At 41.5% G+C, this 14,372-nt stretch overlaps 2 protein-coding genes across 2 annotated transcripts; one reads left to right on the top strand and one right to left on the bottom strand.

Moving 5' to 3' along the window:
- Positions 1-1,450: 1,450 nt before the first annotated feature.
- On the bottom strand, positions 1,451-5,199 carry ptx4 (pentraxin 4, long). Its single transcript, XM_026165653.2, has 4 exons — positions 4,957-5,199; positions 3,788-3,957; positions 2,562-3,565; positions 1,451-2,269 (listed from the first exon to the last, which is right to left on the bottom strand). The coding sequence occupies exons 1-4, from the start codon at positions 5,080-5,082 to the stop codon at positions 1,587-1,589; spliced, it is 1,983 nt and encodes a 660-aa protein (XP_026021438.2). The 5' UTR covers positions 5,083-5,199; the 3' UTR covers positions 1,451-1,586.
- A 971-nt stretch (positions 5,200-6,170) lies between these two features.
- Positions 6,171-13,410, top strand: slc2a6 (solute carrier family 2 member 6). The gene is made up of 8 exons (XM_026165622.2): positions 6,171-6,364; positions 7,061-7,332; positions 9,564-9,660; positions 10,493-10,592; positions 10,789-10,982; positions 11,101-11,276; positions 11,453-11,748; positions 12,638-13,410. The coding sequence occupies exons 1-8, from the start codon at positions 6,320-6,322 to the stop codon at positions 12,946-12,948; spliced, it is 1,491 nt and encodes a 496-aa protein (XP_026021407.2). The 5' UTR covers positions 6,171-6,319; the 3' UTR covers positions 12,949-13,410.
- The last annotated feature ends 962 nt before the right edge of the window (positions 13,411-14,372 follow it).

Genomic DNA, 14,372 nt, shown 5'->3' with positions numbered 1-14,372 from the left:
CCACTTGTTTTGCACATATTCAACTCTGTATATTTTATATATTTTATTATTATTATTATTATTATTTTATTTTATTTTTTTTACTATTTAATTTGTAAAAATGTGTATACATACACACACACACACACACACACACACACACACACACACACACACACACACACACACACACACACACACGTAGGAAAATATTTAGTATACACATCCAGAAATGCATACACTATTATATATTGTACATATATTTATTAGTTTCAGGTTGGCCATTCTTGTATTTTGCTCGTTTGTGTTGTTGTGTTTGCACATCTCTGTTGCTTGTGGGGCTCGCACACAAGAATTTCACTCGCATGTGCTGTGCCAGTGTGCCTGCACATGTGATGTGACAATAAAAAGTGATTTGATTTGATTTGATTTGATATATGCAAGTAAACTGTATTATTTTCATCTGAACTCTAACGCAGCCAGACTTTACCATTTCAGAGGAAATGGGAGTGCCTTTAACTTGTTGCAGCTCCAAAGTTTGTTCCCTTCATTTTAAATATATATAATAATAATACTTGTTAGTTAACATGTCTACAAAGAACGTAGAGGTTATGCCTGTTATTAACATCTGTGCAGTGGTAAAGGGGTAAGATGTAAAAAATTGTTCTGAATCAAGAACCAGTTTGAGATTTTTAAATCCTGCATACCTCCAAGCATATCAGTTCCTTTTTATCAATTTTTTCTGCACTACAATTATTTCAAACTTACATGTAATGTAAATAGTTTTGATGAACCTGAAAAACTGTCACTCAAATTTTTCCACATGGAAAACAAAGGAAAAATAAATAAGAAGATTTTAAAAATACATAAAGCTAAAAAGTAATTAATAAGGAATAGGGGCATAAAAGAATTGCTAATGAAACGGGTATCAGTTTGTGAAATACCATAAGCTTCATTGTTTCATTTGATTTAGCTATAAAAATGTGACTTGTACTTGCAGAGGGAAAGCATTGGATTCATGGAGAGTCATGGAGAGCGGAGAGTTTTTCTTCATAAGAACATTATTGATATTCACATAAGCTGCTAAAGTTCAGTTTGCTTGATACATTGGCTATTAGAAAAACAGGCAAGAAACAAGGTAAATAGTAATAAGTAATAATTATATGTGTAGCATGTATCATACTGTGTATAGATTTTAATTTTAGAGTAACACAGCAAAGGCAGGAGGCGTGAGTAGGCATATAAACTTAGTTACAGTCTCTTAGTTAGTTTGCGACACTCGCTATTACAACGCTAGTTTTGAAAGTAGTTTTAACATTATAATTATATTATAGTTTGTTTCAGTAAGAATACTTTGAAATCTTTATCAAAGCATCCTTTATATTTGTGTAGCTATGATTATTAGAGTGGATTCTGGCGTTCTCCAGCTGTCCTGGTCTCAGGCTTGACCCTGCTACAGAGTCCACGAATAATAATACTTTTATAAGTGCTGTAGTTAAAGTAGAAACTGATAGCACGGTAGTGTTTACATTCACAAACATAACCTTTGCACAAAAAAAGAAAAGGAATTGCTTAAATGATCACTGCTTTTTTCCTTGATTAGATTATCAGCCACAGTACTCTAAACAATCACAGGCCACATGATGCACCGCCCCATGCACCTCCTTTATATCCTCCATGCCAAGCACCACTCCTCTGGGCACACCTCTTCCTGCCACTACTCCTTCTACCTCTGATGGGCTAAGCACCCGGTTCCATAACCTGAACCCAGCCATTTGCCCAGCAAAACCCTCTGTAGGATCAAACCCTCCACCAACAGAGTCCTGCTCCTGTCCCAGCACCACAGATCCACCTCCGGGAACCTCCCAGCCCTTCCTGAAGTCAGAGCCTGAGGAGGCGAGGAGGTGGTCATTGTAGTGCCAGAATCGACCGTGGATAGAGGACCAAAGGACACAGACATGATGCCAGTGAGTGTCCAGAAGCGGTGACACCTGGAGACGACGATACACGGGGTCTCTAATGACAAAGTCCAGAGAGGGTGAGGAAGAAGGTGAGGATGGAGAAGAAACAGAAAAGGGTGTAGACGAAGACGAGGACCTATGTCCGTAAAGAACTAACTGATTGTCACTGTCATCGGTGGCATAGGAGAGCAGCGTGCCAATATGTGGTGTCTCCACACGAAGCCACAGGCACAGAGAGAGTTCAAGAAGAGCTGGTAGACTCAGGGAGAAGGTGACATAGTTTTCTGCTGAGGCCGAGGGGAACAGCACCATGGAGTCCATGTTACAAACTGCAGACAGAGAAAGAAGACGCATTCGAATTCATCTAAACATGGTGCCAACACATACACATGAACAAACTGAACAGTGCATGGAAAAGCTAAAATGTTGTATGAATGCAACATCAAACTGAGCTAAACAGCAAAAACAGTTGCATGAGAGGCAGTACATGAAAGATAAAAGAGGGTTTACGCAAATCTATAAACAGTAAATGTGATGCTTTTCACTTGATGATAACATGATACAATTTTGAAATGTTTCTTTCGTTGACTTTTTCAGTATCTGAGTAGATACTTTACTTACTGGTTGCATCCCTCTTAGGAATTGGCTGTGCTGGGATCTTGTGCTTGAGAGGAATTTGCAGAAAGTTATGAATCATCGTGTGCCTTTTGTCCTCCTCTCCTTCATCCCATCCACTAACACTTGGCTTATAAGGCCGAAGAGCCTCCGGACTGGTCCTGTTCTGTATGTCTTCTGGTGTATAATGGTTTGGAACACGGGGCAGCATCCTAGAATGCTGTTCGGGGTCTTGTAAATGTGGGGTTTCCTCAGGATGTGAATGGGAATGGGATGGTTGCTGTACTTGGGGATCAGTCTGGCCCTGCAATTGAGACAGAGCCTGGTGGGTGGTGTTGATGCTGGGGAGAGTTAGCTGATGCTGATGCTGGGAAGGATAGGGCTGTGTCTGTGCCCAAGTTTGGATCTGGACCTGGGGCTGCGAAGGGTCTGGATGTGTTTTAGGATTTTCCTTTTGGACTTGTATTTGTAGATAAGACTCTGGCATCTGAGCTTTTGAATGTTTAGGCTGCCTTGCTGCATGGAGTTGGTCTGGCTTAGTTTCATGATCAGTGTCCGTCTGGATTTGGCTGCTTTCTTGCACTCTGGGTTGGATATGTCCTTCCAGAATCCTTCTACGCTTTCCTCCTCTATTTGTCTGACCTCTTCTGCATGGTTCATTGTATTCCTGAGGTGTGATGTTGGAGCTAACAGGCTCTCCCATCTTCTGCCTTCCATTCCCGTCTAGGACTTCACTGAGCCGGCCCTCGAGTTGGACCAAACGTGTTGCCTGGTTTTTCAGGGATTCCAGCAACCCTTTTAGTCCAAGCAGCAACTCATCACGCTGGATTTGAAGAGCAGCCAGTCTCTCCTCTTGACTTCGGAGCTCTAGAGTGAGGTCGAAGAAGTCCTGATCAGGATCGGCTGTCATTTTTTCAGTCTGGTGGCAGTTCTCCCTTAACTTTCTTTCCATTGAAGTCAGGCGACCCATCAGCCGCTTATTCTTCTTCTCAAGCTTCCTGTTTGTCTCCCTGTGGTGACAGTGTGAGAAAATATTTGATTAGGTATTCTTGTGTTCTTGCTTCTCAAATCCAGCTTTTAGCATCAGACTAAGGATGAACTGCTACATTTTATCATGTATGGCATGTAAATAGCTGAATGACCTGAGAAATTACAGTTCAAAACTAATATTACTTCTCAGTGCAGCCCTTCCAGTCTCCGAGAACAGAACATTTACCCCTGGTTGCTCTGACCTGAGATCCTCTATCTCCTGTGTTGTGCTTTGCTTTAGGTGTTCCAGGTCCTGTGATACATGGTCGTTCAGGCCTTGAACACGCCGCTTTAGCGCCTGCAAGGAACTCCTGTTCTGGTTCAGGGCCAGCATGTTCAAACGGGCTCGAGTCAAAGCCTGGAACTGTTGGAACTATCAGGGAAAAAAACGTTTTCATGAGTCTTCCTGCAGATGTTTGCTCTCTGACCTCAAGGTCAGGAAAATACTGAAAATCTCCAGTAAATACTGAAAAACACGTGTCACATGGTCGTGACAACTGATCATCGGGTGCTGCAAGAGATTTTCCATGATTTCAGTGCTTTTACAGCATGACTAATAACATGTATGACAGCAGAAGAGAAACAGTATTGCGAAACAGATATTCAACTTTAATCTGATAGTGTCACATAAAAAGTAAACAAACTAATAAAAAGCAAATGTTTGTGTTTCTTTTTTAACCCTCTCGTGCATTTATTCAACAACATTCACCCCCAACTACTCGCAGCAGATTGCTGCTCGGTCCTGAGCCTGGTTCTGTTTCTTTCTTAAAGGTGAGTTTTTCCTTCCCGCTGTTGCCAAGTTCTTGCACATAAGTGGTCATCTGAGTTATTTTAGGGTCTTTACCTTGCACTATACAGTAAAGCACCTTGAGGTGACTGTTGCTGTGATGCTGAGTCATTCCTGTACAAAAATGTCAAATTCCGCGATGATGCTTTTTGATGCTGCAATGAAAGAAATGCCAAAACTAACATGGAAGAACATTTCACAAGTGAGGTGTTATTTTGATTTTGATTTATTTTTGGTCATATGGCTATAGTCCTATATTTCAAACCAAACTTTTTTGGATCAGCTGAAAATTATGATGATTTTCAGATTGTGTGGAGACCTCCCTATGGGCCCAGCTCCTTTACCTTCAGAACAGCCCTGATTCTTTGAAAACAAGAACATTTGTGGCCATATTGAAATGGTAGTACCACAGCTTTTGTGACTAGTGAACAGGGATGGATTTGAGTTAGCATAGGATATAACTAGCACATAAAAAGTCATTTAAAATAAGCCGCATGCATGCAAAGGCAAGTAAAAATGTGAGTTTATGATACTACAATAAGTACTACTGTATATTATTTGCAATATAGGTAATAAGGGACTGACCTGCTCATTAAGTCGTTGGAGTTTCTGGGAAACTGGATCAAATCCCTGCACCTTTACAGTCTGAAGCTGCAGCAGAAGCGTGTAAACCAGGACCTGCATCCAGATGCCCACCACGAAGCTGCGCATGGTGCTGGGCAGTGGAGCAAGGATAGATGCAAGCTGTCGGTCTTTGTCTGGGAATGTGTAGTTGAAGGAGAAGAGAACGACATAGCTGAAAAGGGTTGGTCTTGAAACACACTATGTGAAAACAACACTTTCCACAAAATCACTGGGGAGCTGGGAGGAAATGCAGATGGCTTCAGCGGGTGCTCTGCTTCTGTCTTTCTCCCTCTTTCACTGTCAAATACAAATTAATAAACACAAAAGAGAAATGAAGTGCCCGCAATAATCGGATACACAATATTTATTAAGTGTGTTATTATAAAAGCACATTTATTTTTATTTAAAGTGCTGTAAATGGCCATTCAGCTTTGGATATGAAGTTTAGATTTATTAAAAGCTTTCATGAACTTCCTCAAAACACAGCAATCTCAAAATATATTCTCATAAAAACATATTTTGGTTAACTGAAGTAAGTTCGCAGGCTTTTATGTGTGAACTTGTCTGTGTATGTGGCTGTAAAACTCATGATGTGTGGGCTGAGGGAGAAGCAGCTTGTACTTTCTTCTTCCCCTTGATTCTGCCTGGGGGGATCTGGCTCTCTTCATCTTCTGCTTTTTGTGCAAATGACCCAATCCAGGAATCCTTTTGCAGAGCCCTCCCTTCTGCTTTAATTCTTATGACTCAGTTGCAACACTGCAGCTTTAATCCGCAGTGCTAAACATGGAGAATCTCATTGCATTGATGCCAATATGCTACTTTAAATACACGCTCATGTTAAAGTGAAGTGTTCCATCAAAAGTTACACTGTTTTCCACATGTGAAAGTCTAGTGCAAACAGAGGTTTTACTTTCGCTTTCATTCTGACCTCCCACAAGTCCCACATGCAGCGTCAGTGCCTTTGTCATTTCATTGTCTCACCCTGGAAAGCCCTACACGGGCTCATTGGCCACCAGAAGATCGAGATAATGCTTTGATCAGACTAGATGCTGTGCCGTACTCTTTTTTAAACAGACTTGGCTGTACTTTTATTCAGCCCTTTTCGTCTCCTTTTAGGTTTGTTTTGTTGTTTTTTTAAGTCCTTTGTTGAAAGCTGGGCAGTGTATTTAGGCACACTGTGATAACGTTTTATCACACGGTGCTTTTGCGGATTTTTGTATCTGTTTTTTTTTCTTTTAAACAACAACTTCAGTTTCTTTCATGTGGAGGATCATCAACGGTCAGAATCTTGAGTCCAGTTATAAAAACCTCCCATAAAGCAAACATGGATGAAGTGACTCCACTGCTGCCAAGACAATCAACATCCCAGGTCTGAGCTCACTGATTGTCATTTGAAATCCTATAAGCTTAAAAGATTTAATGCAGAAATAAGATCATGTCTACATCACTTTGTTTATGGTCTAACTCATTTCTCATTTCAGACAGACAGTATTTTTAAGCTGTGTTTATAGTGTGGGTGTCGAGCTGTTTTAAACTCTGAGTTTATGCAAATTATGTGAATAAACTAACCGTTCAGTGCAGCAGCTGAATGGAGATGTCTATCTGCAGCCTGACGGTTAACAGTCCAAATCTTTCTTTGTTTGACGGTAAAGTTGACATGTGTGAAAAATAAAAAGCATGATTTATTTTACAGTGTGATTCAAAACTCTGATGATAAATGAAAACTTGGCCTGAGTGAAAGAAATCACACCTGTTACTATACTGATTTAACTTTCAATGCAACACAAACATCCCATCCTCTGACTTTGATTTGCTCATTGCCGAAATGTTGATTTCTCCATTCCAAGCAAACCGCTCATAGCTTTGTTTGTCTGACTGCAGTGTTGCATTTTAGGATGCAACACTGGACTCTCTGGACAACATGCTGATTTTTAATTTATTTGGGATGACAAACCTCTCAGACACTTCCACACCTATCATTGATTCACTGAACATCCAGATCAGTTTCAACTATATATGTGCAGTTGATCTTGTGTTTGAACGTGTCCACACCTCTTTGTCTTAGATTAAAAACTCTGGACTGTACCTGGCCGCATTTGCAGCGGTCCTGGGGAACTTCAACTCTGGTTACTCCCTTGTCTACCCATCTCCCGTGCTGCCATATTTCCAGAGTCCCGACGCCGACCCTCGGCTCAGGATGAACACCGAGCAGGCCGCCTGGTTCGGATCTATCTACTCCCTAGGTGCTGCAGCCGGGGGGCTAGGGGCCATACTGCTCAATGACATGATTGGACGAAAGCTGAGTATTATGATGTCGGCGTTGCCCACAACTCTCGGGTTGGTCTCAGTCACAGCATACACAACATGAAGCCCTCTTTAACACTTTTAACAGACAGATTTGCATAGAACAGAATAGAAAAAATAGAAATGCTCTGTTATCATAGTACACATACAACAAAATTGTGAGTGCTCCACACAAACTGTGCAGGAATAAAATATAAATAGTATGACAGCAGAACAAGAGGAAGATTATAGCATATATTATAACATTGGTAATATTGTGTAAGTAGATCATTTATTTCTAAATTCTGTACTTTGATGCTATGACATCCAAACTTTAATAAACATTTAAAAACCTAAAATACCACTGAAAGCACATAATGCACTAAACTGGGATGAACTGGGAGCCAATGGAGCTGTTTAAGAACAGGTGTTATATGTTCAGTGGATCTAGTTCTGAAAATAATACGAGCAGCTGTATTTTGAACTAACTGCAATTTATGGAGGGATTTATGAGGTAGACCATAGAGAAGAGAATTACAGTAACCCAGACGAGATGTGACAAGAGCATTGACAAGTACGGTGGTACTGTGTGGTGTGAGTGAGGGACGAAGATGGTTAATATTACGGAGATGAAAGATTGGAACACCTCTATGAAAGCAGAAGAAGAAGAACACAATGCCACAACCATCCCAGGAGTGAATGTCTCAGCAGATTAACTCCACTGCTCAGAGAAACTGCAAAAAACCCAAGAGCTAAACCTCAGACAGGCCTCAGTCAGCATGTTAAATGAGCAGGGCTGAAAAATGATGGCTTATTTGGAAGGATTGCCAGGAGTAATCTTCTTGTCTTGGCAGCACTGCTTAGGTCTGCAAAATTGCACCTGGTGATGTGTTTCATGAATATTACACTGTAGACTATTTATTTATTTATTTATTTATTTATTTATTTGTGTCCTGTTTGGATCTTTAGCCATCAGAATTGTTGTCTTAAGGCCAAGAAAGATGCCAAGCGGATTTATTTTACCAAGTGGATCATCATGGCCTTGCCATATTGGTCCATTTGATTGACTTTTATTATAAGTATGAATTTATTTTTTTTTTCAGTTGCTACAAACGGGACAGACATGACTGGGGGATAGGACAGGGAGAAAGAATGAAAGAAAGAGAGGGAGAGAAAGAAAACCAAAGGGGAGAAGAGACGGTGAGAAAGGGGGGAAGAAAGAAAAAAAAACAAAACAAAACAAAACAAAACAAAACAAAACACCTGGGTCACCTGTATGGAGAAAAAAAACAGAAGAGAAAGCAAACAACAAAGAGCAACATAATAAAAAAAACAGCACCAGCACAATAAACTAGCTAGCAGTAGATAACAGTAGATACTAAATAATAAATGATATTGTGCAGCACGCAAGATAGACAGCGCACAATGTGCTTTGAGGCAGCAGCCCAGAAAGGTGTAGTCCGAGTCTGTGAACACCCGTGTGTACACCTGTGTGCACACCTGTGTGGATCAGCATGCTTGTATTCCAAAGGTTTCTCCATGTAACGGTCTGCTAGGGAGTGTGGGGAGCCACAGCCCCGTCCACCAGAGTATGAAGCAGGTATGGAGGAGATTCAGGCCCCAGATATCCAGAGGCCCCAGAGTACAAGGACCCGAGGAGGACCACCAAAGGGGGGGGGGGAACCGCGCCACCCTCCTGGGAAGAGCTGAGTAGAGCCCCAAAGGAGAGGTCACCCCGCAGCTACGGAGCAGAGGCCAGAGGGGGTTGCAGTGGCGTGCCTGCGGGCTCTGCCGGCAGCCAGCTGTGCCAGAGAGGACCGAGCTTCAGGCCCAGAGGCCAGAGGCCTGAGGGCATCCCACCCCCCGGAAGGAGCCCAGCCGGGCCACAGGCGCCCGGCCCCGCCAATCGGCCACCAGGAGTGAGCCGGTACATACATGAGCGCCCAGCCCCAGACGACAAGGACCACCAACACACCAACGTCTGAGGGCATCAGCCACCGGCAGGGAGTGTGGTGAGGGGAGATAGGCCTCCGTACTTTAGAGGGCCTGAGATGTACCCAGAGAGGTTGAGTCTAAGACCCAACCTGACATATAGACACAGCCGAACAGGCACACGCGGACACAGACGTGCATTCCCACCCCATATGCACAACCAAATACTCGGCACTCACCCAACGTGTAGACAGACACAAATAGACACTGCACAGACAGTCGCACTCCCCAAACATACTCTATATCCCTAGATTATTTATTTTGAATGAATAAACTGTGTATGTGTGTCTCAGGTACATGCTGATGGGAGGAGCTATAAACTTGTCCATGCTCCAGGTCGGCCGTTTCCTAACTGGCGTTGCCGCAGGGATGACTGCAGCATCCATTCCTGTAGGTAACCATGGTTGTTATAATTTTTTGTATTCTCTGAGTCCCTAATACGTATATGGATACCTGACTACAGCATCCTATAAAAATGTTGACAAAAGTGTTCAGTGTTCCCAGAAAAGTATTAAGAGATTGCAGTTAATTCATCCAGTTTTAAAAACACTGCATTAAAACTAGATAGACAGTCACTAAAATGAATAAATCATGTGTGAGAAAGCATGAACATAGTTTGTCTAACATGTCCCTCATTAATGGGATAAGCTACACCATTGGTTACTTTTATGACAAGTGCAGAACTGAAAAGACAAGTGAGCTTAAAGTAAATTTGCATCATCAGAGCAAACAGGTTTGTCAGGAAGGAAAAATCTAGTGTCCTGTAAAGCTGGAAATATTGTTAAGTTAAAAAAATGGAGTACTGAATCTCACCTAGACCCACAGAGCATGGATGCATGAGCTAAAACAACTTTGAGAATTTCCACATGCTAAAGAAACTAGATGTAACTATTATAATGGTAAGCGCCTCTTCTCTTCTCTTACATATTTAATTAAACACTTAAACTTTATGCACTTGATATAAACTGAATGTATATCAGTCAAGTAAATTTCACTGAATATTTTACATTTTACGTAACACAAATTACATGTGAACTTTACATGAATTCCAGAATTCCTTTTATGTTGAATAACTTATTTAGCAGGTGTGCTTGTACCGTCTTTGTGAGTCATCTCAGTGTAGTTGAGTTGCTTTTTGGAGACACTACTGGCATCTTTTGACTTACTCTCTGAATTTGTACTAGTTGACTTTATGCAACTGTGATATTATGTGTGTTTGCAGGTTTACATCTCAGAGATCTCCCACCAAAAAGTGAGAGGAGCTCTTGGCTCCTGCCCTCAGATCACAGCTGTAATTGGGGCCCTGGCGCTCTACGCTCTTGGTAGGAACAAACCAGTGCTGGTGCATACCTAGTTATGCCAGCTTTATACATAGTTAGCTGTCTTTGCTAAAATTGGTTGTGCATCTTACTTTTCTTGCTTTTAATGGTATTCTCATATAAAACCGTGTTGTGATGTTTTAAGTGGTGTATCTTAAAAAAGAAACTGCCTCTCTTTTTTTTTGTATACAATGGACAGGTCTGGTGGTGCCATGGAGGTGGCTGGCTGTGGCAGGCGAGGTGCCAGCTGTGTTGATGGTTGTGCTGCTGGCGTTCATGCCCTCCTCCCCCAGAAGGCTCCTCTCAATGGGCCGGCAGCAGCATGCTGAGAGGGTGCTCCGCTGGCTCAGGGGAAATCAGTATGACGTCCAGACTGAGCTCCTTGCCATACAGGTAAATAGGCAAGCAGTTGATTTACTGGGTTTCATTGGAGATGAATATGAGACACCTCAGTATACATCCTACAGGGTTCATAGACATTAACACATTTGTTGTAACTCCATTAATGCAGCACAGCATCGACACACAGCCCAAAATCACATGGTCTCAGCTGGGAACACCAACCTACTACAAGCCAATCCTGATCTCAGTGGGGATGCGTTTCCTGCAGCAGATGACAGGCATCACACCAATCCTGGTTTACCTGGAGCCCATCTTTAAAAAGAGCAATGTCCCCCTGCCACCCAGGTTGGTGGTTTATTTCCCATGTGGATTTTATTGTTTTTAGCCTTTTGTGCTTTAATGATAATAACACAAATGATACATCTAATTAATCATTTAAATTGACTTTGAAACTCAAGAATAATCACGAAACACATCAAGTTCGTCTTTAAACTCCATATCTGTGTTTCTGTATCTGCCAGGTATGATGCTGCCATCGTGGGTTTGGTGCGCCTCGGCTCTATTGCCGTGGCAGCTTTTCTGATGGACAAAGCAGGACGCAAGGCTCTGCTGTACACATCGAGCATGCTGATGTTTTTGTCCTCTCTGACTCTCACCATGGTTTCTCACACCACACCTTGCCCTCCTGGCCCTGCTCCTCCAAACCACACCGCTCCGGACTACACCTCCCACAATGACTTTGGAAGCACTTTTATGAGCAATGCCCAAACTGCAGGGAGCGTCTTGCCGATCATTTGTACCGTGGTGTTTATATTTGGTGAGTTCTGAAAGCAACAGATATTTAATTATTTGTTTCTGGCAGTCAGTGACGTGGTAGTGAGAGGTGCCAAGGGGGAAGCTGCATCCATAAAGTATTTGAGTGCGTCACACAGACGTAGACTGCTTATCAGTGTTAAAAACTCGACCATGCAGAAAGTCATATTATCTGTAAGATTATACAGTGAAAGTACCTGAAAATCTGTTCTGCCAATATGGTTGAATTTGCTATGGCGGCGCCAATGACTGTATATCAAAGATGGACTTGAGCAGTTTGGGGTTTTTAGGTCGTTGTTTTTCTAGTGTCAGCCTCAAGTGGTCATTTAAGGAACTGCAGGTTTTGACACTTAAGCATCAGCTTTATTTTTCAGCAGCAGAGATTACTGTTTGGTAACAAACGCCATAAACAATTAAGTTAGCATTTAAACAAATACATGTATACTTTTATGGGTTGTAGAGGAGAAACTTAGTAACCTGTCAGGCATGTGCTTTGTGTAAATTACATCAGAGGTGTTAAATCATCAGCTCTGTTATATTTCGCTGTTGGAGCCTCATTAACAGACTATGACGTGTCAACATTATATCCTCATAAAAATATGATGGACAAATATGTTGTCACACCTGCTCAGCTGAGAAAACCCCCAATGATTTACATGTTGTAGCATTAGCATGCTGCAACATTAGCGTGCTTCTTCCCTTCAGGGGTTTTGTTTTCAGACGTCGTTAATCACACCTTAAAGAAATGTCCCAGTCTGAACATCCTAAAATATGCTGTCTCTGTGCTGTGACTGTGCCTGACAAAGGGCGTCTGCTGCTTTCATTGTCTCATGATGTCATCTTCTTTAATGTGGGCTGTTAGCTTTATTATCACATTGTTGGTTGTCTCCTAGGATACGCCATGGGATGGGGCCCAATCACATGGCTGCTAATGTCAGAGGTGCTTCCACTGGCTGCCAGGGGTAAAGCTTCTGGTGTGTGTGTCACCATCAGCTGGCTGACGGCCTTCGGGCTCACGCACGGCTTCACACACTTAGTGGACACGTATGGCCTGTATGCGCCCTACCTGCTTTTCACGGTGGTGTGCGTCGTCTCTCTGCTCTTCAATGCTGTGTGCATCCCAGAGACTCGCAAGCGCTCGCTGGAGGAAATAGAGAACTACTTCAGGACGGGACGCACGTTCACCATCAACCAGTCCAGTTGAGGCCTGCATCAGTCTCATTCACATGATGTACTTATATATGGGGTGCCGTTTGTAAAGTGAAACATGCTGAAATTAACGGCAACATTTTTCCACATTTAGCTCAAAACAAGTCATTTTTTACAACATTTAGTAAAATATTAGTAACTTTTCATATTTAAAACAGAATTTGAAATGTTAAATCTAAATGTTAAATATTCAATCTAAATGTTAAATGTTAAATCTAAATATTATATTTAAATCTAAATGTTAAATGTTAAATCTAAATATTATATTTAAATCTAAATGTTAAATGTTAAATCTAAATATTATATTTAAATCTAAATGTTAAATGTTAAATCTAAATCTAAATCTAAATGTTAAATCTAAATGCTAAATGTTAAATGTTAAACCTAAATGTTTAGGCTAATATGCAAATTTATTGTACGGATCAACGGAAATACCGAAATAAAAGCTTCCCGAAAACCTCCGGTGCAAAATTGTGTCTGCTCCCCCCCTCACTTCTCCCCGCCATGAGCTGCTTCACTTCTTGCCTACGAACATGTCCAGCGATTTTGCTGGACATGCGCTGCAGCGATTGTGAAGTGGAGACTGCAGCTGCTAAGAGTGCACTACTGCTGAACCTTTGGATGGCCGACAAAACGGATCTTCCGATGTTTTCAGCTAAATCGCCGGACGTGCTTTCTCATGGTCTGGTTATGGCTGAATTCCAGTGGAATGACGGTCCCGCCATAATAGACGTTCCAGTCATGTGTTCCAGCCCTAAACCAAACTTATCCCTAACTATAACTTTACTAGCAGTTAAATGACGTAAAATAGTGTTTTCCAAAGCGATTTTTAGAAAATGAACGAACATGTGTAGATTGAGTCCAAACGGTTCTCATGTGCTCTCCTTTTTCTGATGCCGTAATTTAGGAACGTGTTGGGTACCCGAAAGCATAAAATGTTGACAATTTGTCACCTAGCGAAAATTATTACGCTTTGGGAGTGAGAACGTGTCTGACCACTACCGGCACACTTTTGCACCGGAGGTTTTCGGAAAGCTTTTATTTTGGTATTTCCGCTGATCAGTGCAATAAATTTGCATGTTAGCCTAAACATTTACATTTAACATTTAACATTTAGCATTTAGATTTAACATTTAGATATAGATTTAAATATAATATTTAGATTTACCATTTACCATTTAGATGTTAATATAATATTTAGATTTAACATTTAACATTTAGATTTAACATTTAAAGTCTGTTTTAAATATGAAAAGTTACTAATATTTTACTAAATGTTGTAAAAAATGACTTGTTTTGAGCTAAATGTGGAAAAATGTTGCCGTTAATTTCAGCATGTTTCACTTTACAAACGGCGCCCCATACTTATAAAGCAGGCATGGGGGGTCTTAGAAAAATGATCTGAGAGCTTGAGAGATT

Source organism: Astatotilapia calliptera, chromosome 4, assembly GCF_964374335.1.
Source record: "Astatotilapia calliptera chromosome 4, fAstCal68.1, whole genome shotgun sequence".
Classification (NCBI taxonomy): Eukaryota; Metazoa; Chordata; class Actinopteri; order Cichliformes; family Cichlidae; genus Astatotilapia; species Astatotilapia calliptera.
Note: the sequence above shows the minus strand (reverse complement) of the source record. Positions and strands in the feature narration are given on the sequence as shown.